This window comes from Patagioenas fasciata, chromosome 1, assembly GCF_037038585.1.
Source record: "Patagioenas fasciata isolate bPatFas1 chromosome 1, bPatFas1.hap1, whole genome shotgun sequence".
NCBI classification, from domain to species: Eukaryota; Metazoa; Chordata; class Aves; order Columbiformes; family Columbidae; genus Patagioenas; species Patagioenas fasciata.
In genome coordinates this window covers 173,041,773-173,066,228 of record NC_092520.1, presented here as the reverse complement: position 1 = coordinate 173,066,228, position 24,456 = coordinate 173,041,773, and the positions used below count along the sequence as shown (strand labels likewise).

Below are 24,456 nucleotides of genomic sequence, written 5' to 3'. Positions count from 1 at the left end.
CCCAAAAAGTCGGAGTGTGATTGAACATCATTAATACTAGAACTGTTCTCTTCTGCGTACATAGCAGTACAGATTTGAGGCAGCCTAAGTTCAGGTACAGAACCGCTTTTCACCTAGACACCTTTGATTTCTCAAGGTTGCACAACAGAGGCTTTCTGTCACAAGTTTCATTTAAATTCCCTAGACTACAATGCACACAGGCCAGCGCTAGGCACTGGGGGATGCCAACCCTGTTTTTCTGTGAGGATTTGAGATCCCTCTTCTTCAGAAAGTGTTGACAAAGTGAAAAACGTGACTTCCCCTGGAACCCCGATTCATTTTCCATACTCAGTTTTGGACAACTCTTTCTAGATTTGGAGTTCATCTTTCTGGTGGGACATCACTGAAACAACATACTTGGTTTTCCCAAGGACTGCAGGGTTTGCTTTTCAATTATTTCAGGACTGGGCTACCAGGAGCTGTGGAAAAAATTAAACTTAGTAAAATAATAATAGTATTACTGTTCTCATCAGACAGTAAAAACAATAAAAATAAACATAGCATAGGTCAGGACCTGCACTAGCCATAAAGAAAGAAGTTCCTGTTGTTCTTTCAGCAACCAGCATATGCTGGCAGTAGTGAACCAAGACTGTATATATTTGATCTGCATACTGCATATTCAAGCTCAGTTGTATATAACTGCCCTGGTGAAAGTGCCCACTGCCAGCTGTGGTTGCTTGATTCTGACCACTTGCTTCTTAACTCCTTAAATATTTTTCTCCTTCTGTCAGAACACTTTACTAGCACCAGCATCTCTCTCCTGTGAGGACCAGATATGATGAGTTTGTGCACTCCTGGGGCACGAGACTTCTTTCATTAGAAGTGGGTGTGTTTCAGGCATATTTTCTCTTCTCTAGCGTCAAAGAAAAGCTGACTAAATATTCCGTTTGTCAGCTATCCCAAAAATCCTAAGTGAAAAGCAAGCTACAGAAGGAGAGTAAATAATTATTTTTTTTTTATTTTTCTTCTCAGAAAAAAGATGTGTGCCCCCCCACCCCAATAAATAAGATAGGAGAAGTAGTGACAACTGACATGGAAAAGACTTTTTTTGCTTCAGTTTTCACTGGTAATCACTATTCCCACATCTCTCAAGTCCCTGAACCTCAGTGCAGGGCCTGGAGGAACAAATTCCTTCCCATCATAGAAGATCACATCTGAGAACATTTCAAGAGCATGAACATCCACAAGCCTATGGGGCCCAATGAGATGCATCCCAGGGTCCTGAGGGAATTGGCAGATGTAGTTTCTTAGCCACTCTTCATCATATTTGGAAAAGTCATTGCAGTCAGATAAAGTTCCCAGAGACTGGAGAAAAGGGAATTTTACAACTGTTTTTAGAAAAGATAATAAAGAGGACCCTGGGACCTTCAGACCAATCAGCCTCACATAAGTGCCTGGTAAGGTCATGAAACAGATACTCCTGGAAACTAAGTCAAAATATATGGAAGATAGGGAGGTCATCAGAGACAGCAATCATGGCTTCACCAAGGCCTGACTAATCTAGTGGCCTTGTACAGTAGAGTAACTGCACCAGTGGATAAGGGAAGAGCAACTGATGTCATCTACCTGGACTCCCTAAGGCTTTTTAAATGGTCCCACACAGTATTCTTACCTATAAATTGGAGAAGAATGGATTTGATAGCGGGATTATTAAAGGAATAAGGAACTGGCTGGATGGCTGTATCCAAAGAGTGACAGCCACCAGGCCAATGTCTAAACAGAAACCAGTAATGAGTGGTGTCCCTCAGGGGTCCATACTGATACCAATACTGTTTAATATTTTCATCAGTGACATATAACAGAATGGAGTACACCTTCAGCAAGTCTGTGGGTGACACCAAGCCTTGTAGTACAGCTGATTCACTAGAGGGCAGGGATGCCACCCAGAACAACCTTGACAGATTTGAGGAATGTGTCCATGTGAACGCCATGAAGGGTCAGAAAAACAATCAGAGGACTGAAACACCTCTCCCATTAAGACAGGCTAAGAGAGCTGGGTTTTTTCAGACTGGAGAAGAGTAGGCTGCAATGAGACAGTACTGTGGTATAATGAAGGTGGTGAGACACTGGACTACGATGGCCAGAGAAGTTGAGGATGTTTCATCGCTGAAAGTGTCCAAAGTCAGGTTGTGCGAGGGTGAAAACTCATGGACTCCACACAATTCAATATGAATTCAAGCGAAGCCATTTATTACAGAGACAAGCCTCCTTATATATGCAGTTATTTGTTGATCACATGTCCACGTTCCAAACACGCATTGGCTGATCGGATATTGTCTATGTTCAGGTCTTGCTATTATAGGATTACCTCACTCTCATAACAGGTATTGTTTTTCAGCCTTCGTGCCGGCCTTGGAGTTACTTTGTCTAGTTCAGAAATAAATCTCTATCTAACAGAAACCCATCCACACAACAACATTAAGAAAATCCCTCAAATCTCCCACAAGGCTGGATGGGGCTTTCACTTGATCTAGTGAAGGATGTCCCTAGTCATAGCACAGGAATCAGTCTAGATGATCTTTGAACATCCCTTTCAATGAAAATGATTCTATGAATCTCAGCAGCTTTCCAGAAGATTTTACATTTCTATCTCAATTTAAAATTACAGTTTAATTTTAGTAAACAGAAATAGTAGACTAGATGAAATTTTGACGTATAATTTGGAACCACCTGGGAGGTAACAAGAGAGGTAACTCAGCTCCAACCTTGCTTCATTTTATTAGGTGAATTTCTGTCATGAGTTAAAAAAAAAAAAAAAGTGCTAAGAATAAGTATGTAACTACTTATTAAAAAAAATTCCAAATGTGTTCCAACTTTTCACCAAGGAGAGCATGGAGACAAGGAGACAGACAGCAAGAAACAGGAGGCAAATATTAAATATAGTCACAGATTCCTGTGCAGAATCAGCTGATCATGGAGCAGGGTTATAGTATGAAGATTTAACTTAATTTTATCCCATGAAAAAAAGTAGAAACAAAAACTCAGCTTTCCAGAGCTGGACAATTCATTAGGTCTGCATGGAGAGGTGATTTGGGGAAGTCCAGGATTGTTCAGTAATGCCTGCAAACAGTAAAAACTCCCGGGGGGACCATGTGATACAGTCAGACCCTCAAGGACTCAGCAAACTGAAGAAGTGGATTTTCATGACAGAGTGGGTTCAGGGAGCTCTGCAGTGACTAGTGCTGAATTACCCTGCTAGTAACATCTTGGCGTCTTGCCTGTGTACTTGAGACCGATAAAGCATACAGCAAATGTTACATCAAGTGTCTTTCCTTACCAGTGCAGGATACAGCTACATTAATCAAAATCTCCCGGGAATGAAGAGGACCTGACTACAGAGTGCCCAGTTCCTCTCAGTGGCCTGCTGTCCCACAAGAGTCCAGTCATGGTCTCTGAACTTCCGTCCCTGGAAGGAGCAAACTAACCTTAGGAAAAAGTACATCTTCACTGTACTCCTGAATTATCTCCACAGCCCAATCTGCCATACTGCCAAGTTCCTCATGGAACAGGACATTTGTTGAGTCTTTAGGATGTCTTCTTCAGAGTCTTGGTGTTTGTCTTGTCCCATTTGGGTTTCTTTTGGGCCTATGCTGAAAAGTCTGTGCAAAAACAAGATAGAAGACTACATTATTTGAGGGGCTTCTCAAACAGTGATTTATCTGCTAGCAAATGCAACATCTGTTATCTGTGGCCTATGGGCGAATAGAGACGGATAATTGATTAATCTTATGATGTGTCTTTATGAAAGGATACATTATATAACTGCTTGGCTTCTAAGGAAAAAACAAAACACACACACAAGCAAACATTGTCCATGAGAGGGCAGCAACAGCTCAATACCAGAAACGTTTGTCAGCTGTCCTGATAAATTTCAAGTTGAAAGCCAGTTACTCAATGATTTCTGTTAAAAAGATTGTTTCTTATTTTCAACAGTAAAACCTCCGAATATTTTTATTCCCAAAAGAAAGTAAAACCAGATTTCAATACCTTCCTCTGAAGAACAAAACCACCCTTTAAAAAATTTATTTTATTTTTAATATTTCTAAAAAATAACCATACTATTGTCTATGCCATCACAACAATGGAAAATACTGTAAAATATTCATCCAAAATAACTCTTTTACGTTAAAAAAAAAAAAATGGAGCACATAAATGTTGAACTCTCTGTTACTGTATCTTTGCTGCCAAAGTCTCCTAAAAAAAACCGTTCAGAAAGGGCAGAAAAAATTGATAAGAGAAATTCAAGGCGGGGTAGAATTTCTCAGAAACGCGATTGGACAGATTTTGCTGCAAGATGCTGTATTTTAAAAAACATAAAGAGCAGCTTAAAACACTGAAGCCACATGTAAGAATCAATGAAACCAGGTGAAACTGCACTACGTAACAGATATCCATATATTAAAATAACAATTGCAGTGTAAAAAAAAAAAAAAATTTAAGTGATTCAGTAACTAGGATACCTTTCTAAGATCGAGGGTTTTTTTCTAAATGATCGCAAAGTACCAAAGATTTTTAAAAATATGTCAGCTTATACACAGAGACCCAATGTTTTTGCTTTGTGAATAAAAGCGAACGTCCTCAACAAGGGCAGAAACACTGAACCGCGGGAACGGTCACTTGCATGAAACCGTCCTTTTTTATACTAGCGGGGAGCACGATATGGAAAGCGGAGAGATGCTGCGGAGCGAGACCTAAGCCCCGCCCCTCCTCGCTGCAGTCCTCAACCAGGTCGGACTCCAACACATAAAGTGCGCCGACATCGCGCCACTTCCATTACATCGGTTCTGGGAGCTCAAGCAGCAGCAGCATGTCAGGCAGAGGCAAGGGCGGGAAGGGGCTCGGCAAGGGGGGCGCCAAGCGCCACCGCAAGGTGCTGCGCGACAACATCCAGGGCATCACCAAGCCGGCCATCCGCCGCCTGGCCCGGCGCGGCGGCGTCAAGCGCATCTCGGGGCTCATCTACGAGGAGACTCGCGGAGTGCTGAAGGTGTTCCTGGAGAACGTGATCCGCGACGCTGTCACCTACACCGAGCACGCCAAGAGGAAGACGGTGACAGCCATGGACGTGGTTTATGCCCTTAAGCGCCAGGGACGCACCCTCTACGGCTTCGGCGGCTAAAGCTCTTTGCTCCCAAACCATCTCGAGAACCAAAGGCTCTTTTAAGAGCCACCCACTTTCTCCTAAAAAGAGCTGTGACATTGTTTCTTGTTAAGGCGCCTGAAGTAATGATACAATTGCTGGAGCTCATAAAAAATCGTTACTGAGTTCTTCCAGAAAGCTTTGTGTTTAGATATGTGTGATGTAATGTTCTCATTCTGATAAGTTGATTTTTCCTTAGCAAAATCGTTTTTAGCGAACTCCTGAGTTTCCCTTGCAAATGTTACACCTCACTTAATGTTTTTCAAACGCTCTTTGTAATCAAAACTGAATGTGCTCTCTTGTTAAAAATCTCTGATTTGCGTTAATTTCTGGAATAATGTTCAATGTATCGTGCTATAAAATTTTTGTCTAAGAAAAAAATTCTCAATTTGCTTTGAGATCAATGTTTTCTTAATGTTTCAAAATAAATATCGTAATCACTATGACCTGCCCTCAGTTCTTTTTTTTTTTTTTTTTCCTTCTCTTTGAAGAGCTATTTCAGAAGTAAATCTAATGTCTTCTATAGTATGTTGGGGGGCAGGGACCATGAACGAAAATTATGTCCCTGGAAACACATTTCAGGAAAATGCATCAAAATGAGTCTTGTGTGGAAGTTTTTCTCATTCTAGCATACAGAGAACGCTTTTGTCCAGAGAATGCTTCTAAAGTATTGTTGTTCTGTTTTCTTCAACACCGGAGGAAAAAACTGCAACAACAGTTTTCAAGGTTTATACAAAACTGTTAGTAGTCATTTACCAAACACAAACAAGAGCAATCAATAAATATTCGCCGTCACTTCTGGTTTTCTCACAGCCTTAATGAGCAATTAGGTAGTAATTGCATATTCGTCTTCGGATCTTAGTTTCACAAATAAATTAGTTGTGAGTGTTCTCAAAGTCACGAATTTACTTGACCATATGTAAGATCTCTCATGTTGAATTTTCTAGAGAAAATAATAGAAAACAACATGAGAAAAATCGCTTAAAGATACATCTGTATTGTTAAAGCTTGTTTCATCCGTGTTACAGCTACAAACCTGCACTACAGAATTTCTTAAGCATCTTGTCTTTAGTGTTCTGAGCTATTCCGCTATTTTTCCTTTGCGGCTTTGGGGATAACGTGCCTATTGCTGTAAAAGGGATCTCTGAACTTTGTTCTTATTTTGCAATTAGCCCATCAAAAACAAACAAACAAAAAAACCTCACACAATAGCTTGCGTTTTTAAGCACAGCTCCCGAATTTGACCCTACACTCGGCTTTCGATCTGTCAGGAGCCTGGCAGAGAGGGAAAGCCGAAGAAACAGAAGCGATGCGAGTGCTGCGTCCACAATACCCGCTCTCCGAGGCCTTGGGCTGTCACCGAGGGAGCCGCAACCCGCAGAGGAGAGGGGGAGAGTGGGGGAGCGGGCAGCACGAATGCGGCTTTCTTGAGCCCAGGCTGGGATTTTCACATCAACCAATGAGATCGCGTTTCTCCTTATCCAATCAGGGTCAGGGTGGCTCTATAAATACCGACACCGTGCCGCTGGTGGTGCTTACTCCTGATTCTTTCTCAGGAAGTGTGGCTGTAGGGTGCGGATGGCGCGTACCAAGCAGACGGCGCGTAAGTCGACGGGCGGGAAGGCGCCCCGCAAGCAGCTGGCCACCAAGGCTGCCCGCAAGAGCGCGCCGGCCACCGGCGGCGTGAAGAAGCCGCACCGCTACCGGCCCGGCACGGTGGCGCTGCGCGAGATCCGGCGCTACCAGAAGTCGACGGAGCTGCTGATCCGCAAGCTGCCCTTCCAGCGCCTGGTGCGCGAGATCGCGCAGGACTTCAAGACCGACCTGCGCTTCCAGAGCTCGGCCGTCATGGCGCTGCAGGAGGCCAGCGAGGCCTACCTGGTGGGGCTGTTCGAGGACACCAACCTGTGCGCCATCCACGCCAAGCGTGTCACCATCATGCCCAAGGACATCCAGCTGGCCCGCCGCATCCGTGGCGAGCGTGCTTGAGGACTCTGTCACAGCCCCTCCCCGGTTCTGGCAGACTCCGGGACAAGCCCACACAGACCCAAAGGCTCTTTTAAGAGCCACTACCTGCACAACAAAAAGAGTTGTATCACTGTTCTTCAAATATTTATACTTAAGAAATAATGATTTCTTTTATGTTTTGTAAGTGTACTGCGTTGTTTGTTTTTGTTTTTGTTTTTTTTTATTGTATATAACCATTACTACTTTTAAACCCTGCAAGGCTCTAGTTTCCTTGTTCCGCAGTTTAGCAGAGTCCTTTGCAAATGCTGAAGATAACATGCATTTCAAACACTGGGCAGGGAAGAAGAGGTAAAATTGCAGGGAGATGTGTGAGACCAATACATAATTTTAAGGATAGTGAGCAGAGCACCTATCCAAATGGAGTTTTTTATATTGCTATGACTCTACCAGTCTCGAAACAACCTTTGAGAGAGAAAGGCTGGTGGGGGAGATAGCCCTGTCCAGGAAGGGCCTGGACTCAGGAATTCTGCACCTTAAACTGTCTGGGTCTAGGCAAGAGAAGAAACTGCCTGCTGCTGACTGGGATCTTGTTACTGTTGAACCTGGGTAAGACAGTCTGTTTTAAAGGGAGCTGCTGCCTTTTTCCAACTTTTGTTAAGACCAGGAGCAAGAATATGTGTCTCAAAATACTGATTTTGAGGCCAGTCTCAAAATGGTGTTTCTTGGTTTTTATCTCCATAAAGTCCCTCAAAGTCTGTTGATCTTTATGGGCTTGTTTTGAAACCAGGTTGCAATGGAAGTAAAGAGCTGAAATATTACTAGAGTGAGGAGTGGAATGGCTGTGAAGTCCATGGTGGACAGAGGAGCTAGTCTGTTGGGGTTTGGTGGGTTTCTTTGTTGTTGTTTTTACAGGTTGTTGTTGTTTTATTTTAAATGTGTGGGTTTTTTTTTTTAATGCCTTTAAACAGGACTTATAAGTATTTTTAAAGATATCTTTCACCTCTACTTATTTGTATGTGAATTAAAAAAAAAAAAATCTGTATTGTTAGTGAATTAGAAGAAACTCATATGACACAGGGGAAAAAAAAAGGCAGGTTTTGTAACTGAAGTTTTATACTATGGCACAATGAAGATTTTTCTTTGTCTTGAATGGCAGCACGATGTTAGAAGAGACTTGGCACTTACAGCCTTTGGAGTGAAGGAAACCTTCCAACAGGCCATAAATGTTCTGTGTTCTCTTAAATGTCACATGATAAAATATCACCTCAGTCCTTCTTTCTACTGGTTTAGTTGTCCTAGAGCACGTGTAATGTTAATGAGAGGGGCAAAAAAGAAAAACAAACTACACACACACACAAGCCCCAAAACGCCCTCTGTCTTATTTCTAGCAAGTACCACTCTAAGATCCTACCCGGTCTCTTTTTGCAATTTCACTAAAAAGCATTGATAAGAGACCTGGGAAGACAGACAAAATATTAACTACTTATTAGTCACAATGAATAGTTTCATAATTCACTTTTGAGAGCATATTCCACAGCCTGGTATCAGCAAGGGCTCCTTACAGAGCCTGGGTGTGCACTGCAAGCAGGCACTAGTACATTGTTTCAATAAGTTTATTTTTGTTCACACCCTGACCTCACTATTTACAATTGTAACAAGTGTGACCTTTTAGCCCTTGCAACATTTGCTATCCTCGCAGGATTATTCGGTTTGGAAAGGGCTTTAGAGGTCATCTAATTCCAACCCCACCGGCCGCGGGCAGGGACACCTTTCACCAGATCGTGTTGCTCAAAGCCCCATCCAGCCTGACCCTGAGCACCTCAACACCTTGAAGTGGTGCTCAGCTACAAACTTAACTCATCTTAGTTAGTAATACATTGCCAACAGGGAACAACAAATGGAACCTACTGAAGACTTAGAGTGTAGTCAGACATAGAGCAATCTTTAACATTATAATAATATCGTTCCTTTCAAACTACACTTACAGGTGCAGTCACTGTGCTTTTCCAGCAGAAGCACTCCCACTTTTTACTTTATAAAATGGTCACTCCTTACTCTGCAAGTGGCAATGTACAAAGAGATTAATACAACAGAATATTTCTGTTGGAAGTGACCTACAATGATCATCTAGTCCAAATGTGAAGTAGCTTCTTCCATTTTATTTAGCTTAACATATTGTTGGAACCATGAAAAATGAAAACAGATGGATAAAGCTGAGTGGTGCTGGGGTAGAGGGAAGTGGGAAGGAGACAGAGGCAGATGGAAATTGCAAAGAATTAAAATTTTTGAGTCAATGTAAGTGTGTATATATGTATAGAATACGTACATTTGTGTGCCTATATGCATTCATACCTACATGATTATGATATCAGTTGTATCTAGCAGGTTTTCCATCCTGTGTAGTGTTTCTAAAACACACCCTATGACACTTCTTGCAGGGTTCTCCAGATTCCATACTCTAATATCTGAATTTTAGTTTCAGAACAATTCGGCTGGTAACATTTACAGAAGTGTATTGGACAGGTCAGACTCCATTCAAGGGCAAAAGAAAAGATGGTGTGACAACAAAGCAGCAAAGCTTACAGGAAACTGAATGTTTCATTCATGAATTCATAGAAAAGGTGACTTCTCTGAAATTCTAAAATACCTGGAGTTTGCAAATCTTGACACAATCAGCCAAGAAATTGAAACCTGCAGTTCTCCATAAAGTCATTGAAAAATTAAATATTTTACAGTTAGAAGAATTACAGTCTCCCTGTTATTTTTTATTATAGCTTTGGCCACAATTAAAAGCAATTTTCATTACCTTACCTGACACTCCTTAATGTTTTGTGCAGTTATATGTTTATTTCTATGCCTTTTATTATAACAGCATGTAAGCCTGGAAAAAAAAAAAAAAAAAAAAAAAAATCAAGCAGTTTAAGGTCATTTCTTAGGAACTCATACGTTCACTCGAATTCCTGTATCTAATTGCAAAAAACCTCTTGAACACAATGTCCAGACAAATCAGCTGAACACAGAGCTAGGAAAGAGGGGAGTCAAATAAGTTACTGAAAGTACTGGTATTTATAAGAAAGACCTAAAAACTTGCACTCTATGAAGAGGTTAAAGTCTAGTATTAAAGCATAAAAAAAACTGTGTCACAGCTCTTTTGTGCTATGTGGTGGCTCTTAAAAGAGCCTTTAGGGTGCAGGGATAAAGGATCAGAGGCAGAGCCTTGTAGCAGGAGTCCTCAAGCACGCTCGCCACGGATGCGGCGGGCCAGCTGGATGTCCTTGGGCATGATGGTGACGCGCTTGGCGTGGATGGCGCACAGGTTGGTGTCCTCGAACAGCCCCACCAGGTAGGCCTCGCTGGCCTCCTGCAGCGCCATGACGGCCGAGCTCTGGAAGCGCAGGTCGGTCTTGAAGTCCTGCGCGATCTCGCGCACCAGGCGCTGGAAGGGCAGCTTGCGGATCAGCAACTCCGTCGACTTCTGGTAGCGCCGGATCTCGCGCAGCGCCACCGTGCCGGGCCGGTAGCGGTGCGGCTTCTTCACGCCGCCGGTGGCCGGCGCGCTCTTGCGGGCAGCCTTAGTGGCCAGCTGCTTGCGGGGCGCCTTCCCGCCCGTCGACTTACGCGCCGTCTGCTTCGTACGGGCCATTAGTCCGAGACAACTGAGCTACCTCTTTGCAACTAGTGCTATAGAATGATAGTACTGCTCTTCCGTGGCGGCTTTTATAGAATGTTCCCCTCTCTGATTGGCTGGCACCAATGAACCATTATTATTGGATGCTTTCAAATTCGAAAAGCCCGCCTGGAACGCGCGCCTTTTTTTCAACGGCCTGGCCGTGCTCACCCGTTTTTATCTATTTCTAATAGCATTTTTTATGGTGCATCTCGAAAATGAAAACCGTTAGCAATTAATTGTTTAAAAGGGAAATGAGTGATTGTAAGTTACACAGTCCTGAATGCATAGAAGAGTCATTTGTTGCTTTTTAAACTTTTTTTTTTCCTTCTAATTCATTAGACTTCAGCTTTGAAAAGTAAGTGTTGTAGATGCTTTCCTCAATAGGAAACCTTATAAAGGTTTTTTGGGTCTTGGATTGATAGATTTATTGATTTATTTTGGCAGGCGGGTGATGGCTTTGGATTTTCTGTTTTTGTTTCCTTTAACGTAGAATAACTTTACTCTGAAAATAATAGAAAGACAGACTTCAATGGGGATGAATTTCATGTGAAAACACTATAGTTCAGGGGATAGTGTTTTCAACTTCTTTGAATTTCCACATAATGCTGTTACTTGTTTAAATACAAAATTGTAGTCCGTGAGTTTTCATATTTTTTTTTCCCTCTGTATGATTCTGCTGTGTTTTTTCAGCCAGGAGATTTGTCCTCAGAGCCTGAGTGGAGAAGAGTGAGGGGAGGACTGGAATTGACCCTGGATACTGAGAACTGCTCCAGCTTTAGAAGCTCTAATTTGAAAGTCTTCCTAAACTTTAACATACTGGACACATGAAGAATAACGCATAACTCCCTAAAAACTAGTTTCAGAGGACAGACTTGGGATCATTCCAGTATTTAAAGCTTTATGAGAAAGGGCACGGGGGGGAACAGCTGTGACATCTCCCATCCCGCGCCCCTCATTTCCACGTGCCAATCCCCAGTACGGAGCTTAACACAATTTAAATACAAATATGTATGCGCTTCTACTCCTGTTTACTCGGTTAGTGAAAAAACCTAGACCACAGTAACAGCTGTCCACAGGAGATGCGTTTGTACCTGAGTGGGGCCAGCTCACCAGCTCGAGACGGGAGTACTGAGTGTTTAATTTAGATCGATATTTCGCAAAAGCAAAACTCCTTACATTTCAAATAACTCCATTCCCGAGTATCCTGACCTGTTTAACTAGCAGAGTCCTTAACATATTAGCAACACATATAAGTTATTTATCTAGTGCTTAAGAACCATAAAAGATACCTATGTAGTAACTTACAGAAAACACTCATTAACGAAAAAAAAAAAAAGCTTGTTAAAACATTTTTTACCAGATTTGAAGTAACACAGCTCTTTTCCAGCTTAAGTGGGTGGCTCTTAGAAGAGCCTTTGGTTCTCGAGATGGTTTGGGAGCAAAGAGCTTTAGCCGCCGAAGCCGTAGAGGGTGCGTCCCTGGCGTTTAAGGGCATAAACCACGTCCATGGCTGTCACAGTCTTTCTCTTGGCGTGCTCGGTGTAGGTGACAGCGTCGCGGATCACGTTCTCCAGGAACACCTTCAGCACTCCGCGAGTCTCCTCGTAGATGAGCCCCGAGATGCGCTTGACGCCGCCGCGCCGGGCCAGGCGGCGGATGGCCGGCTTGGTGATGCCCTGGATGTTGTCGCGCAGCACCTTGCGGTGGCGCTTGGCGCCCCCCTTGCCGAGCCCCTTCCCGCCCTTGCCTCTGCCAGACATCCTGCTGCTGATATACAAAAAAGCTTCGAGACAAAACAGAGCCGGTGCGGCGGGCTTTATGTGTTGGAGTCCGACCTGGTTGAGGACTGCAGCGAGGAGGGGCGGGGTTCCCGCCATTTTTTTTTCTGGCACCGTCACAGCTCCAGAGGGACGGAATATTGCTTGCTGTTAGCTGTAAAACAGTGCTGTAAAGTCCACAAAAAGTCCATCTCCCCCCAGAAAAATTCTCAACAACGTACATCTTCGTAACAATTGGAAAACTTTTTGCTGCTTCCTTGGATTTGTATTAACCCATTTGCAATACATATGTCTGTATTTTGTTTTATTGCTATGACTGAAGTTTTTTTTAATTACTTTAAATTCTCGTTTTATCTTTGGGTTTTTGTGTTTGGGTTTTGTTTTGTTTTGTTTTTTTGTTGTTGTTGGTGGTGGTGGTGGTGGGGTTTTTTTTGGTACTTAAAGTTCTATGAACATTGCCTCCAAAGTTTTAATGATTTGAAATAACTTACTCGCTTTAGGGAAATTTCCACAGTATCCATACTGTCAGGTTTTCTAATATATTTGGTTTGCGTTTCGCTTTCCACCTCTAATTCCATAAACTGGAAGTTTGATACTCTTTTCTGATTTTGACACAAGTACTTTTGAGTCTGCAAATGTATATTAAGCAGAAGGTGGAATACAATCCTTTTTTAAAAGTATATGGCTACCTTTATGTTAGATTGTGATTTTTACTGATTTTGCTCATTTGGAACTCCTGCCGTGAGGATTTTTTCCTTATTTTTCTCAAAATATCCTTTCATATAACTATAGATTTACATTTCTGCTATTTTATATAAGAAAGAAAAGCATGTTTTTGTTGTTGCATATCAAGGTTTTCAAACGTTAGTTGTTGTTTTATGGCTATAAATCTATAGTGGAATTATGTGAGATTCTGAATTAGTATTTATAAAAGTAAGGAGCAATCCTCTTCTAACAATGTTATAAATGTCACAGTATAGGAACACCTAAAGGTGAAATACCCACTGGAGTAACACATTATACTTTGATTTACTTCTGTCCATTTCTGTAGGAAACACAAGTAGAATTTCTATGTACTATTTGAAACTGTGTCATATTAGAACACATAAGCAGTTTAATAACATGGAATCAAGACAAATTTAATTATGTGAAACAGGGGCAAATTAATAAGCCTCTAGTGTACTGAGAACACTTGCTGTCTCCCCATAACATTTAGGCTCAGTTTCTGGTTTCCATTTCTAAGTTTTCGGCTGCCTTGCTTATAATCTGGTTTTGCTACTAAACTGGGAAGGAGTACCTTATTTCAGTTTGTTTACCACTGGTAGAATTACATTCCATCATAAAACTAAAGGAGTGTTTTGTTCTCTATGCTCATATTAAAAGCTTGAAAGAGGAGCTCATGATCCTGATGTTTCAAATATTGTTTCTAATACTGTCCCTAGATATTTTCACCATCAGTGTCAAATCTATGACTTCTGGGTTGTTGCGTTCTGGGTTTGGTTTTTTGTTTTGTTTTTTTTTGCTTCTCTCTGGTTGTTTGGGGTTTTTTTGATTGGTTTGGTTTTAAGACGATAACAAATATGATTTAGGTGAAAATTTTCTTCTCCCTAGCTAATCTGCATCACTTCAGAAAAGGAGTATATTAAAAATCATAGGAATGATCTTTGCTTTCCCCCTCTATCAGTATGAAGCAACCCTTCCTGAACTCTTCTAATCAGTTACTATTGTTCACCTAATCGAGGCATTCACAGCATTCACTCGTGCTGCAGAGGTGCAGAGGAATGCATAGGTATAATGGAGTGTCTCTATAGACTGGGATACTCCTAGGTACACCTACTTTATCTTCCTGGGAGGAATGAAGAAGTGAGCTGAGTATGATGAGCTTAAAAAATATATTATGCTTGCTACAGTTCTTGTTTATACAGAACTGGCAGATCACAAAACAAACTCAAGCCTTTCCTGCTGTAATTAACCTAAAGAAGGATTCCAGAATACACGGATTCCAGAATAATTTTGAGTTTGGGTTTTGTTTTGGGGTGGTTTTTTTTTTTTAATTGATATTTTTGCGTGTGCGTGTGTATTTTTGGTGATTGGTTGTTTGATTTGTGTTTTTTCTTGGATTTTTGCTGTTTGTTGTTTGGTTTTGGTTGGTTGTTTTTTGGGTGGGTACTTTCCGACTTTCTTTTTTCTTCATTATCACTTTATTTTCTTCACTTGGTAGTTTCTCACTAGCAGCAGAGCACTAGAGCACTTAATTTCAATACCCCTCCCTTTCTGTTCTCCAACTTCTGTCTACACTTAGTAGCAAAAGCCCTTTTTTTTTTTTTTTTCATTTAGCACATGTGTAAACTAAGGACAGATAAAAAACAAGATGGAATCAAGACAGATAAAATTCTGTGAGACACAGGCAAGTTACCAAGCCTCTAGTATACTAAGAACACTTGCTTTTGCATCCTGTAGATAATGAATGTGATGCTTTTTCATTAGTGTTCAAAGTCTAGCATCGTAAGGTAGGCTTCCTGTAGGATATTGTGTTTGTTTCTGTAAGCTCAGGGTGAGTAATTAGAACATACAGGTATCAATTTAATCCCCACTTTAAAAACTTAATTCATGAAATGTTAATAGAACTTCAGGCTTCAAGTTTTAGATCAATATTAGGCAAAACATTTACTGTCAGACATTATATTGTAAGAATATATATGAATAAACTTAGTATCTTTTGAACTAGTAATTCTGAATTTTGTATTAGTATTGGACAAGCTTTTATATTCCTTGCGCTTTCCACTTATTGACAGTTGGTGCTTCATTCCCTATTCAAAATGTTCTCTGTCACTTTTAAAGGAAAAATCAAATTGCAATTCGTCCTTTATAAGTATAATAAGATGGGTTGTACAGACCCCTGCTTTGCACTGTTATCATGTCTTGTGATCTCTCATGCTGAAAACATAGTAGATCTTACATGGGCTATCTGGGGGAGAGAAAGAAATTGTTCCCTTGTACTGAAAACTGGGCACTTTTGACAGACCAGCACACCCCCACAGCAGAGGAGAGCTCCGAAAGGGGAAAAAAAGACAATGAGCTGGAGGAATGATGTGCTGTAAAGAAAGCTGTGCTTATCTCAACACCAGGGAGACTGGAGGGTTGCCATGGTTTTAGATAAGACAGCTGCACCAGTGAATCATCAGGTTCCCTCAGACAACTAACAAAGAAGAATGACTTACCGAGCAAGACAGGTCAGCACAGGGTTGGGGGTGGGGGGTCGCCGGGAAGAGATGCATATGTGGCTCAGGCCAACATAAAGTATAAAAAGTGGACAAAAAAAACAAAACAAACTTTGAAGAGATCGGTGGGCTTGAGATGGTTTCAACCAGCATATTCCTCCCCAGCAAATGGACCCAGCATTCTGATAATGAGAATACAAAGACCAGTAACGAGAATCAGGTTTGCATTGTAATTCAACTGTATGTTGAAAACGCTGTATTATGCTTGTGATGCAATCATGGTACATTACTGCATCACTTTGTTAAGTTAAAATCCCATGTCATACCAAATATGCTCAATAATGAAATTTAAAATTAAACATTAAACTATCTTCATGCATAATATCTAAAAGAGACTGGCTAGAGAGCATTTAACTTTGACGGCGTGGAGATGTGGTCAACTGGGATCTGTCTCTACATGTGGATAAGACTCTAAACTGTTCAAGATCTGACTTCTTTGGCACACTCTGGGTTTCTAAATCTACCACAGTGGTCCTAGTTTTCTGTATCCCCATGCCCACATACCCCTTCTTCAGTTCAGCATTTAAACCGTGCTACAAAGCTATGTTTCCTGAGAAGAGCAGACCACATGATTTTGGTAAGAAATATTTTAAGCACAGATAACTTTTATGTTTAAACTGACCTCCAAGTCAATATTTGCATTGTGTGGAATTGCCATTTGGAAGGAATCTCCTGGCAGTATAATAGTTGCAGAAGTGCTTCCTGTTACTTAAGTAAAACTAGCAAACCATGTCATCTAATATTTAAATGTTACAGCTATTGGCTTCTCAGTGTGTTGATCATATCTATTTGATAGGTATGACAAGAGATGTGGGAAACTGTGTTCACGAATTTAGTCTAATGACTGGTACTTCGGTAACTAATTTCATCTCTCCCCTCCCTCTTTCCCACTTGCTGAGACAGTCAGAGGTGGAGAGCCCCATTCTCATATTTTTATTTAAAGGCTCCTCTCAGCCAGAGATTCAAGCAGTTGGGCTGTTTACACCCTGGTTTGAGCTGTTTACACCCTGTGTTTTGCTGCCAAGTCCAGAAACTACATAGTGATTGATAAATTGAGAACAGACCTCTGTTGTGTCCCAGCAGCCTGGGCTGACCTTTGAGGATGCAGTTTGCAATGCACAGAGAGTGACTGCTTACAGATAAGATGATGATCCATTCAGCAGCAAAATCTTCCAGAAATCATCTCTCTTTCCCTGTGCTATGCCAGCTGTAGGCAAGGGCAAATGAACGTTGTCTGAGTCACTGCTGCGTCGATCTGCAAACCAGCAGGAGCCGGATGCCATTTCCTCATGGAAAACGACACCACAGGACTAGTCTCCACAAGAGTGCATCACACGAAGGGACACTGCACACTCGCTTCTGAAGGAATGTTGTGCCTGGCAGGGACTGACGCGCAAGCACTTGCGTGGGCCTCTCACCACTCACACCTACTCATCACCAGGACATGTGTTTCAGGATTTAATTGAAAAAAAATGCTGTTTGTGCTAGAGTTTAAAAAATACACTTTCTGAGGTGTTTCTTTCACACAACAATGTACCAGCTGTTAGGACAGCTGTTTGTGGCCAGCCTAGCATGACTCCAGAGTCACGAGTGTGATGTATCACAGTATCACAGTATGTTTGGGATTGGAAGGGACCTCAAAAGATCATCTAGTCCAATCCCCCTGCTGGAGCAGGAACGTCTCACTTTACCTTGGAAGGAGATTTGCATGGGCTTAATTTCCACACCAGTTGCAGCCTTCTTAAGATGCATAGGTCTCTCTTCCCCCTCCCTCATCAAAGCATTAGGAAGCATCCACTCACGACTTCTGACTGCAGACTGGCAGTTCCCTCCATCTACTGCCCCTGTCTACTCCCTCAGCATGGGCAAGGTGCTGTCAGGCTCACTGAATAGGTGGTGTAACTGAATAGGTCTTTGAAGAAAGGCTGAAGGAACTCCTACCAGGTTTTAGGTTTCAGGAAGACATTAATGTGCCCAGTTCTTCATGTGAAGATATTTTAGGACATAGAAGAGAAGGGACAGGGCCAATAACCTGTAACTGGGGGCAGGGGTGCCCTCTCTGCCCACATTGTTTTCCTTCCCAGCCTCCAGGATTCTCCAAGGAAGACCACTAAGGATCGAGCTCAGTCATACCTCTCTACCAGGCACTCCAGCTGGTTTCCCAAAACAGAGTGACCCATGGAGCTCAGAGCTCTGTAGCACACCATACAAATCTGCTCTTGCATTCAGGTAAGCGACAGCAAACTCAGCAACTACAGCTGACACCTGACTGTTTCTCTTTAATGCTCACTCTGCTTTCTAAACTGGCATTTGAAGCAGCATAGGTGTCCTAATACATTGTCTATTGATTAAGCTAGAAAGATGTATCATGAAACCAATGTAAACTCTGCACTTCCTGCTAGCTGAGACTGATCAGCTGTTCTCCTTGTCTGGAGTCCTGTAGAGCTGCACTGTGCAGTAAGTTTTGCTGTTCAACTCTGACAGCTCTATAGAGTTGAAAGTACTCAACAACAGCCGCTGAAGTACTGCCCTGTCCAAACAATCTCTCTGGAGCATAGTTTTCTAATAAATGAATCTACTGTGGGCATCTCTGTGAGGACGTATTGAATTTTGTCTTGGGCTCTGTTTTTCTGGAAGAAGCCAAGTCTGGAAAACGGTGACGTGCATTGTGTCAGTGTCTCCAGACACTGCTGCTGTGTTTTGTTGCAGTAATTATTGGCTGGAAAACCAAATATTTTAGTTGGAAATCCCTGCTGCTTACAGGGTTTAATTTACACTTAGACTCCGGACACAGCAGCAGACTTCAAGAATCCAGCAGTTGAGAAAGTCACCACAACCTCCAGGTTCTGTCCATGTCAGACTAGTCATTTCCCAGTCCATGCTGATGCAAGTAGCCATTCTACTTCATGTGCAGAACTTTGCACTTTGCTTTGACAAACTGCAAAAGATTTCTTTTGCCCCATATCTCAAGTTTATTAAAGTCTCTTTTAACGCAATGTCTTGCTTTTAGCACTGTCTACCCTCCCTAATTTGGTATCTATCCACACATACTAAGGATGCAATCCCTCTTATCATTCAGGTCATTACTGAAAACACCAATTAATATCAAGTATTAATTCAGCCCTGGGACATTCTTTTCTTTACTGAGTACCTGCAGTCACTAAGTTGTTAACTACAGCCATTTGGCCCTGTTTTACAGACAAATTTTAAACATCAGCTTGCTGATGCTACCCATATTCCCTCAGTTGCCAAATGAGAATATTGTGTGAGATGGTTCTAAAAACCTTGCTAAATTCCAAGTGTGTTGCATCCTGCACCCCTTCTCTATCTGCAGAGATTACCTTTAACCTATACTTTTGTGATAATTACCAGTATCTAGACATCAGCAATTTTTGTTGCTTTACACCCATCATCAGCAGTCAACTGAACACATTTGATTTCTGATGGCTGTTCCATTTTGCTAATTTTTTGAGATCTCAATATCTTCCCAAGTAACATTCTCCAGTGTGTCACTCTATTCCGTATCAGAAATTATTTCCTTACTGCTAACTTGCTGCAGCAAAGAAATTCAGTTATTTTTTCTTACAATGTACAGAGGAAAAATGACTTATTTCCTCTTTATGCTTTAGATGAGAAGAGACTTCAGGTTTTCAGCCTTCTATTTGAGTCAGAGAACTCCAACACTATGTGCATTTCCATTAGGGAATAGTTCTTTGACCTCTCTGATAATTGCTGTTGTTCTTTTCTACATAGTCTCTTATTGCTTACGTCCCACTACCTGAAGTTCAGTACTTAAAAACTAGGCCTAAAACTCCAAGTAAGACGATACCATCCCTGACTACAGATGAAGATCTTCATCTGTCTTGTAGATGTTGTCATCGTGTTACTTTCCTAATTCCTGGTAACATACTGTTGTCGATTCATTGTTAATTTGTAAGTATAACCTGAAGATCCAGATCTAGTCAAGGACTAGTCAACTACTATTGTCCAATATTTAGAAAATTGACATATTTATTTCTAGGTGATGAATCTTATTCATTTTGAACACGGTGTCTCCAGTTTATCAAGCATCTTTCAAAATATAAACTGTCCTCCATAATCCCAGTATTTATTTGCTTCTTGATATCTACAGCATTTCTATCTATGCCCTGTAGACTATACCTAAAAATTAATTAGTCTGCATAAAAAAGTAGAACACAAGCCTGCTCATAACTGGGACTCCTATGTGTAGTAATACTACTACTACTAACAATAATTCTCACTCCCAGGGATGGGTGGAGAGAAGTAAAATTTGTTTACAAGAGGACATCTGATCCAAAGTATTTCAGGAGCTGGAAGGAATATTTTGTTGCTTTAAGCTGTCATTTTTCGGACAGACAAGGAGATTTTGAGGCTGATTCATTAAAATGCACAACTGTTCTTTTTTTATGGTAACCAAATATTTAGCAGTTATGGGAGGCAGGACAGTCACCTCTCCTCACTTTTTCATCACCCCAGATCATAGGGAATTTTTTCAAATGACAGTTTTGCCGAGACTATGACTAGTCTTAACAAGTCCTACAGTCATGGACATACATGATCACTGAGCCAAATCAGAGCAGCTCAAACTGGGCTTGACATGCCTTGGAACTAAGGCCTGTGTGAGAAGTAACAATGTTTTTTGAAGCTATTTTTGTGTAACTACTAAAATTTTAAAAGTGGCAGGGATGCCCCTCAGGGATCATCTGTACATAGGATTCACAAGTCAATTTGGAGAGAGGTTATTTTCAAAATAGTACTGGCAGAAATTATTGTTTCTATCCAGTCAGTACTGGTGAGACCCATCCAGAGTGCTGTGTCCAGTTCTGGGCTCTCGAGTGCAACAGAGATATGGACATAACTGGAGTGAGACTAGCGAAGGTCCATGAAGATGATCAAGGCACTGGAGCATCTTCTATATGAGGAGGGGCTGGGAGAGCTGGAACTGTTGAACTGTTCATTTGGAAGAGAAAGCTCAGAAGAGTCTTGTCCATGTGTGTTCAGATACTTGGTGGAAAAGAATAAAGGAGACAGAATCAGAGTCTTCACAATACTGACCAGGACAGTAGCCAATGGGCATGAACTGAAACAGAAAATTCTACTTAAACATAAGATTTTGGTTTTGTTTTTTTGTTTATTTTGTTTGTTTGTTTGCTTGTTTTAACTAGATGCCCAGAGAGGCTGTAGTGTCTCCCTGCTCTAGCTGACCCTTCTATGAGCATGGGGGTAGAATTTATTGCATTAAGTGTTAGATTAGAAGGCAAGATATGTTTTTTTTAAGGGGATGTGATTGCCCTAACACTGAAATATCTGTCAGTATAATTTTGTTAGGTTAGTTGAAGTACAGGCTGCTTCAAACAGGTGAAGCAAATTTGAAATCACTACGGTTTTGAAATTGGATCCATCTTTTTGAAACACCCTGTGTATATCTAAAAGGATACAGGCTTCTTTACTACTGACAGCCCTTTGACATCTTGACTCTCCCCTACTATATAAACTTTTGAATTGCTGAATAAGTATTGCCAATATTATAGCAGCACCCCAGAGACTTGACTAATGTTTTTTGATCTTCATGTGGTGCTTTTATTATTAATATTGAGAGTGACTACCTGAGTGACTAAAAAATCATTCTGTCTGAGAAGATGGCATACTTCAATTAGAAGTTCATAATTTGTCTAGGTCTTCACCATGCTAACAATAGTAATTGTAATTAAATCAGTGTAGGCTTTCAGCTAAATTGGGTTAATCAGCTTATCCAGATTGTTCTCCTCCTGCAGTTTGAATGTCTAATCTGCTTCTATATGTCTAATCTGTTTCTAATCCATGTGGAACGTCTGTCTTGATACAAAGAAAAAAAAAAAAGTTATACACTTTTAGGAATAACTTCTGTTATAAGTGAACTATTTTTTTAAAGATCCTTGCATTGCAAAATGTGCTGGCATTTTGTAGGATCTTCTGTAGTCTGCACTAGCACTTATACTGCTAGGCAAGGAAAGCCAAGGTGTGTTGTGTGATGACATCCAGAAATAAGGTTCTGTTTTGGAGAAGTAAGAGTATGCTTTTCAAGGAGGCATAAGAAATTGGCTTGAGGTTGTGAGGGTGAAATAAACAGAGCCTGTGTTTAGACAGGATGCTTTGAAAAGAAAAGCAGCATAGCTTTCAGTCTTTGCTGTTTTATTGAAATTTAGTATAGAAGGAGTCATATTTAAATATTTGTCTATTCATATGGAAGCTGCAAACAATTTTTATTACAAGCTCACTCTCAAAACTTTTTTGTCACGTAATGTTGCCTGGCAATAAAAATATGAAAAACTGTTCCACACTCTACCACTGATTGGCTAAGTTATGCGGTGCAATGCTTGCTTTGCTTTGTCTTTTTCTCTTATCTGTAAAACACCCAAGGAAGTATCAATGCTATTTCTACAGTAAATTATGATTGGCCTCTCTAAAAACTTAGAATTTTTATGTTGGTCCAGTGTTGTTTATAACAGTTATTTTCAGCAGTTGACAAGTTTATTTTATCCAAATAAGAAGAAAATGTCATTGCCTGGACTGGGTGGGATATAATCCAAGAAAACTTCCACTTTTCACACCTCTTCATATATTCCTCATAGCTCTAAAGCCTCTTTCTTTTAAAAAATATCAGGTTTTTTGGAAGTGGCTGATAAGACCAGGAAAATTATGGTCTCTCAGAAGCAGAATGGGAATGCAGAATAAGGCCAGTTTGATGGTTGAGGAATAGGTACAATAAAGGATGCTGATACATAATGCCAGAGTGTCTCAGACTATTAGGGGAAAAGTAAAGAACTTAGAAGTGCAACTCAAAATAGTTGGCACCTGCAGGAAGGAACCGTTTAAAAGACATGCAGATTTACATGGAAGCAACCAGGTCTAAAACTGGAAATACTAAATGCTGCTTCTTGAAATCCTCACATCATGACCTCCTTCATCTGCTTTCTTTTAAAAAAATTGAGATCATCTCATGCCTTTAAAACTTGTCACAGAGTAGGGACAGCAATCCTTATATGCTGTGGATGGAGTCCAAGTAACTGCTGCTACTTAAGGAGCAAGATCTGAGAGCTCTTCTCCCATCTTTCTACCTCCTATCTTTATCTGTAATGTGCAGCCTGTTAATATGGGAGGGGAAAGAAATCTCTCCTCTCCTGATGGACAGAGATCAGGGTTACAAAGAGCAAGCCTGAAAGGAGACTTGTCCAAATAAATGGATGTAAGGGATGGAGCTAGTGAAGAGCACCCACTCCTGGGCCTACAACTGCATTCTTGCACCAGTGATTACTGTCCACTCCTAGTTACCCCCAGCATCCTGACCAGTTTCAGGTGTAATAAACTAGATTTGTAGAGATATATCATGAAGTCATCAAAGTTGCAGAGGTTAAGGCACATTAAGCTTCTTTCAGTCCTTATTCCAAGAAAAATGTGCATTAGATTAAGCAGACCTGGAGAGATGAAAACCCTTCCCGGCTCTGCCTTTGTATCACTTACAGTCTGATTCTGCTTTATGTCCAGTTCCATCCACTTAACCTGGAAAATAAGTATAACAACTTCATCTCACCACAAGCAACTCCCTTTTTACCTCTCAGGAAAATATTCCTGCTGCTCATTTGAGTTACCAGTCTGAGCTTTCAAACTCTATGGCTACTGTGGATTTGGTCGTGTTCCTTATGTGGACAAGATGTCACGTTCACGAGAGAAGCACGGCAAATTTCACAGCCCACTTCATTATGCCTTACAGTCTGATTTTTACTCTGGAGTACTGAAAAGCCTCATTTTTCCCTTTCTATGCTTTTCCCTTCCTGTCCTCTCCTTCAAAGTATTTATTAACTGGCCTGCATGCAGAAATAACACAATAAAAATAGAACTAGAAGATAATACGAAAAAGTGACATTTCATTTTATTCACTTTTGTTACACTAATGTATCTCAATTACCCTTGTCATTTTACAATCTATCTCATTTCAACTAAAAGTACTTACTTTTAAATATAATTTAACGGTGTCTTCCACATTTGAAGTATAAAAATCAATGCCAGGGCCTTTTGCACTATACTACTTTTCCGCTAGAATCTCAAATTCATCTATGCTAGAAGAGATGTTCCTTTGCTGAAGTAGTCAATTGTTTCTTTGCATGGTAAGTTTTTACAAAGTACAATGGGGTAAAAAATTGTATTTGTTCTTTTCAAACAAGAAAAAAAAATCCAAGCTGGTTTTTTTTTTTTTTTTGGTTGTTCTTTTATTACAAGCCAAGCAAGGCTTTTGTCTTCTGATTTAATTTAAAAAAAAAAATCCCAAACAATTCATAGCGGTCCTTAAAAATGTAATTAATATCTGTTGTCACATTATGAGACTTAATAAAGAAGTGGAATCATAACAATTAAAGCTGCTTCTGATTTATGAGCATAGTCTGAAAATTATTTCAATATTCTGAGGATCTGGATGAAAACCTAAATTGGTGGATTCATTGTCCTTTAAATAAGGAAATGGCACGTTTTACAAAAGCCTATTAAAAAGAAAAAAAATCTATGCCCAAATATTTTTAGGTAATA

The 24,456-nt window shown here is 40.8% G+C and overlaps 4 protein-coding genes across 4 annotated transcripts; 2 read left to right on the top strand and 2 right to left on the bottom strand.

Annotated features, from left to right (window-relative positions):
* Window positions 1-4,804: 4,804 nt before the first annotated feature.
* LOC136100867 (histone H4) lies at window positions 4,805-5,622 on the top strand. Its single transcript, XM_065836341.2, has one exon. It carries the CDS (start codon window positions 4,847-4,849, stop codon window positions 5,156-5,158), a length of 312 nt encoding a protein of 103 aa, XP_065692413.1. The 5' UTR covers window positions 4,805-4,846; the 3' UTR covers window positions 5,159-5,622.
* A 1,115-nt stretch (window positions 5,623-6,737) lies between these two features.
* On the top strand, window positions 6,738-8,081 carry LOC136100884 (histone H3). The gene has a single exon (XM_071803670.1). It carries the CDS (start codon window positions 6,758-6,760, stop codon window positions 7,166-7,168), a length of 411 nt encoding a protein of 136 aa, XP_071659771.1. The 5' UTR covers window positions 6,738-6,757; the 3' UTR covers window positions 7,169-8,081.
* A 1,964-nt stretch (window positions 8,082-10,045) lies between these two features.
* Window positions 10,046-12,079, bottom strand: LOC139827078 (histone H3). Its single transcript, XM_071803668.1, has one exon. The coding sequence runs from the start codon at window positions 10,788-10,790 to the stop codon at window positions 10,380-10,382; it is 411 nt and encodes a 136-aa protein (XP_071659769.1). The 5' UTR covers window positions 10,791-12,079; the 3' UTR covers window positions 10,046-10,379.
* A 76-nt stretch (window positions 12,080-12,155) lies between these two features.
* Window positions 12,156-12,589, bottom strand: LOC136100720 (histone H4). Its single transcript, XM_071803669.1, has one exon. It carries the CDS (start codon window positions 12,575-12,577, stop codon window positions 12,266-12,268), a length of 312 nt encoding a protein of 103 aa, XP_071659770.1. The 5' UTR covers window positions 12,578-12,589; the 3' UTR covers window positions 12,156-12,265.
* Between the last annotated feature and the right edge of the window lie 11,867 nt (window positions 12,590-24,456).

Excerpts from the sequence above, each read along its gene's own strand:
- LOC136100867 (XM_065836341.2), top strand. The coding sequence starts at position 4,847 with ATGTCAGGCAGAGGCAAGGGCGGGAAGGGGCTCGGCAAGGGGGGCGCC.
- LOC136100884 (XM_071803670.1), top strand. The coding sequence starts at position 6,758 with ATGGCGCGTACCAAGCAGACGGCGCGTAAGTCGACGGGCGGGAAGGCG.
- LOC139827078 (XM_071803668.1), bottom strand. The coding sequence starts at position 10,790 with ATGGCCCGTACGAAGCAGACGGCGCGTAAGTCGACGGGCGGGAAGGCG.
- LOC136100720 (XM_071803669.1), bottom strand. The coding sequence starts at position 12,577 with ATGTCTGGCAGAGGCAAGGGCGGGAAGGGGCTCGGCAAGGGGGGCGCC.